Below are 2,575 nucleotides of genomic sequence, written 5' to 3'. Positions count from 1 at the left end.
AAAGCCGATTTAGCGACTGTGAGTGCCACCTACGCTACATCAGGCCACCAACCAAACAGCACCACCCTCTGTGCACTAGATGGTCGCTATAACTGGTTAATGTTTGGGTGAGAGGGATCGAATATACACCTATGATACTATCACCATCTTGTTAAAAGAATGAAAAATAAGGTAAATGTTCGAAGAACATCTTGCTGACAGGCATATCCAACAAACAAAGGTGTACACTAACAGGCTAACAGCAATACGTCATGTCCTTGGATATTGGGAGTGTATGTTTTTTTTCATCGCTGATTCTTGCAAGTATGAAATCAAATCGCATCAATTTTTACAAGGGTGCACGATATTTTCTTGACATCTAGCCCAAAACCAGCACCGAGAGAAAATCACCCCAATAGTTCTGATCAATTATTATTTATTTGTCCCCATGCATGCAGTTCTTGCACCAGACATGCATGTGCATCAGAAAGAAAGACATATTGATCTAGCTACTGTCGTTCGCGCAATTCTCCGGAGCAAAGTAGAGTCGATTATTGTCGACGTCAATGGTGAAGCGCGTGCCCACCTGCTGCGCGGCGCCAAGAACCGTCATCTTCTCGTCCGGAAAGATTAGGAAGCAGACATGTTGGGCTCCGTGGTGCATTTTTGTCACAAACAACAGATCCCACTTGATCGTAAGCTCGGCGCCATCTTTCAGGTGGAGCGTGATGCTTGGGAGCTTCTGGTAGATCCCCTGCATCGACACGATGAAGCAGAGGCGGGAGCCCTGTACTCGGTATCCGGCACGGCTCACCCCGAGGCGATGGTGTAGGTCTGCGATGACCGCGGCCTCCAGGATGTCATACGCCGCACGGATCATCCGGGTCGCGGGTGTCCCGACATCGACGATGGTGCCGCCGCGATTGCTCGCCGAGTCCCTCTTGAACATACCTGGGTCGATTCTCATGAGCATCTTCTCGTTCAGGCTAACACCTTCCAAGCCAATGTAGTACAATGGTTTCCAATAGTGCATCAATGGCGTGCTGTGGGCATGGTCGTGGTTTGGGACGTCGTTGCCGAACCTGAGGAAGCCATGCTTGGTGGTGTGTTGGCCGTGGTAGAAGAGGCAGTAAGAAAACTTTGAAGTGGCGAACCCGCGCTCGCCAAGCTGGTACTTCAACGACGTCGACTTTTTGTTCAAGCTCATGGCACCAGCGACAATGCCGTGGTTCCAGAACTCATCTGCTCTATGCGCACACCCGAATAAGAGTCCCTCCACCCTCTTATGACCGGTGTTGGTGTCACCAAAAGTGAACAAGTCGGTGGCCAGGTACCCATGCGCGGCAGCGAGCGAAGTGGTGGCGGAGAAGCTGCACTTGTCACCATGGTGGCCAATAAAGGGGGGCTTGCAGTAGAAGCTGGTTGTGTGGACAAACGCATACTTTGGGGAGAGGGCAGCGTCGAAGATTGGGCCCTCCTGCTGCTCCTCCGGGGTGCAAGGCTTACACCGGATCCATGTGAGGTTGCCCACGAAGTCCAGCGCGAGCTTATAAAAGTGCTGGCCTCTGCCGCTGCCGACTCCGACGACGACACTGAACATCGGCCAACCGGCAGGGGCTACCTTGGGTCGTACGTTCATGGGGTTCACATCACCCTCAGGCAGCAAGAGCTCCCCGATTTCACCGGTTGTGTGGTTGAGCTTGTGGTGGCTGGACACGAGAGGCAGGCTGAATCCGATATTGCGGGTGGCTGAAGTGAGGTTGGCGGGAGTTAGCAAAGCAAGGAGGAAACATAGCATGGAAACAGATAAACAGGACATGGTTGATGACTTATGACTGTAAGCCGAATAGAGAGAGCAGGGATGGATCATTCTCTCGGAAGTCCTACCTTAAATAGACTCCTACACTCCAATTTAATGTGTCAAATTGTGTATGGAAGGAGCAATTTGATACTTTTCCATAAATAAGAGTATCTAAATTGGATGTGCTGCATCCAATTTATGATGCCTAAGCTACTACACTCCAATTATGTGTAATTGTGTAATCGTCCATAAATGAGATACATCATACTCGGGTGCAAGAATATCAAAAATGGATGCACTGCATTTATGTTCCTTATTAGTAGTAATGAGAGTGTGATCTCTCAAAATAGAAGCCTACTACACTCCAATTAATGTGTCGAATTATGCATCGAAATAGTTTGATACTCATCCGTAAATGAGGTACATCATACTAGGGTGTAAGAATGTCATAAATGGATGTGTTGCATTTATGTTCCTTATTAGTAGTAATGAGAGTACATCCCTATGGTGAAAGAATGCCTAAAATGTATACGTTGCACTAAATGGACTCTATGTGCTGTATCTCCAACTAATGTGGCAAATTGTGTGTGCAAATAGTTTAATACTCATCCATAAATCAGACACATCATAGTGCAAGAGTGTCCAAAATGGACGCGTAGCATTTATGTTTCTTATTAGTAGTAATGAGAGCACATCGATATGGCGCAAGAATGCCCAAAAAATAATGTGTTGCATTAAATGGAATCTTCATGCTCCATGCTTCAATTAATGTGTCAAATCTCACAAATATTTTAA

At 47.3% G+C, this 2,575-nt stretch overlaps 1 protein-coding gene across 1 annotated transcript; it reads right to left on the bottom strand.

The window, feature by feature from the left end:
* Nucleotides 1-278: 278 nt before the first annotated feature.
* LOC119367299 (aspartyl protease family protein 2-like) lies at nucleotides 279-1,825 on the bottom strand. Its single transcript, XM_037632852.1, has one exon. The coding sequence runs from the start codon at nucleotides 1,796-1,798 to the stop codon at nucleotides 485-487; it is 1,314 nt and encodes a 437-aa protein (XP_037488749.1). The 5' UTR covers nucleotides 1,799-1,825; the 3' UTR covers nucleotides 279-484.
* Nucleotides 1,826-2,575: the final 750 nt, after the last annotated feature.

The sequence above is a fragment of the Triticum dicoccoides genome, chromosome 2B (assembly GCF_002162155.2).
Source record: "Triticum dicoccoides isolate Atlit2015 ecotype Zavitan chromosome 2B, WEW_v2.0, whole genome shotgun sequence".
In the NCBI taxonomy this organism is placed as follows: Eukaryota; Viridiplantae; Streptophyta; class Magnoliopsida; order Poales; family Poaceae; genus Triticum; species Triticum dicoccoides.
This window is presented reverse-complemented; position numbering and strand designations above follow the sequence as displayed.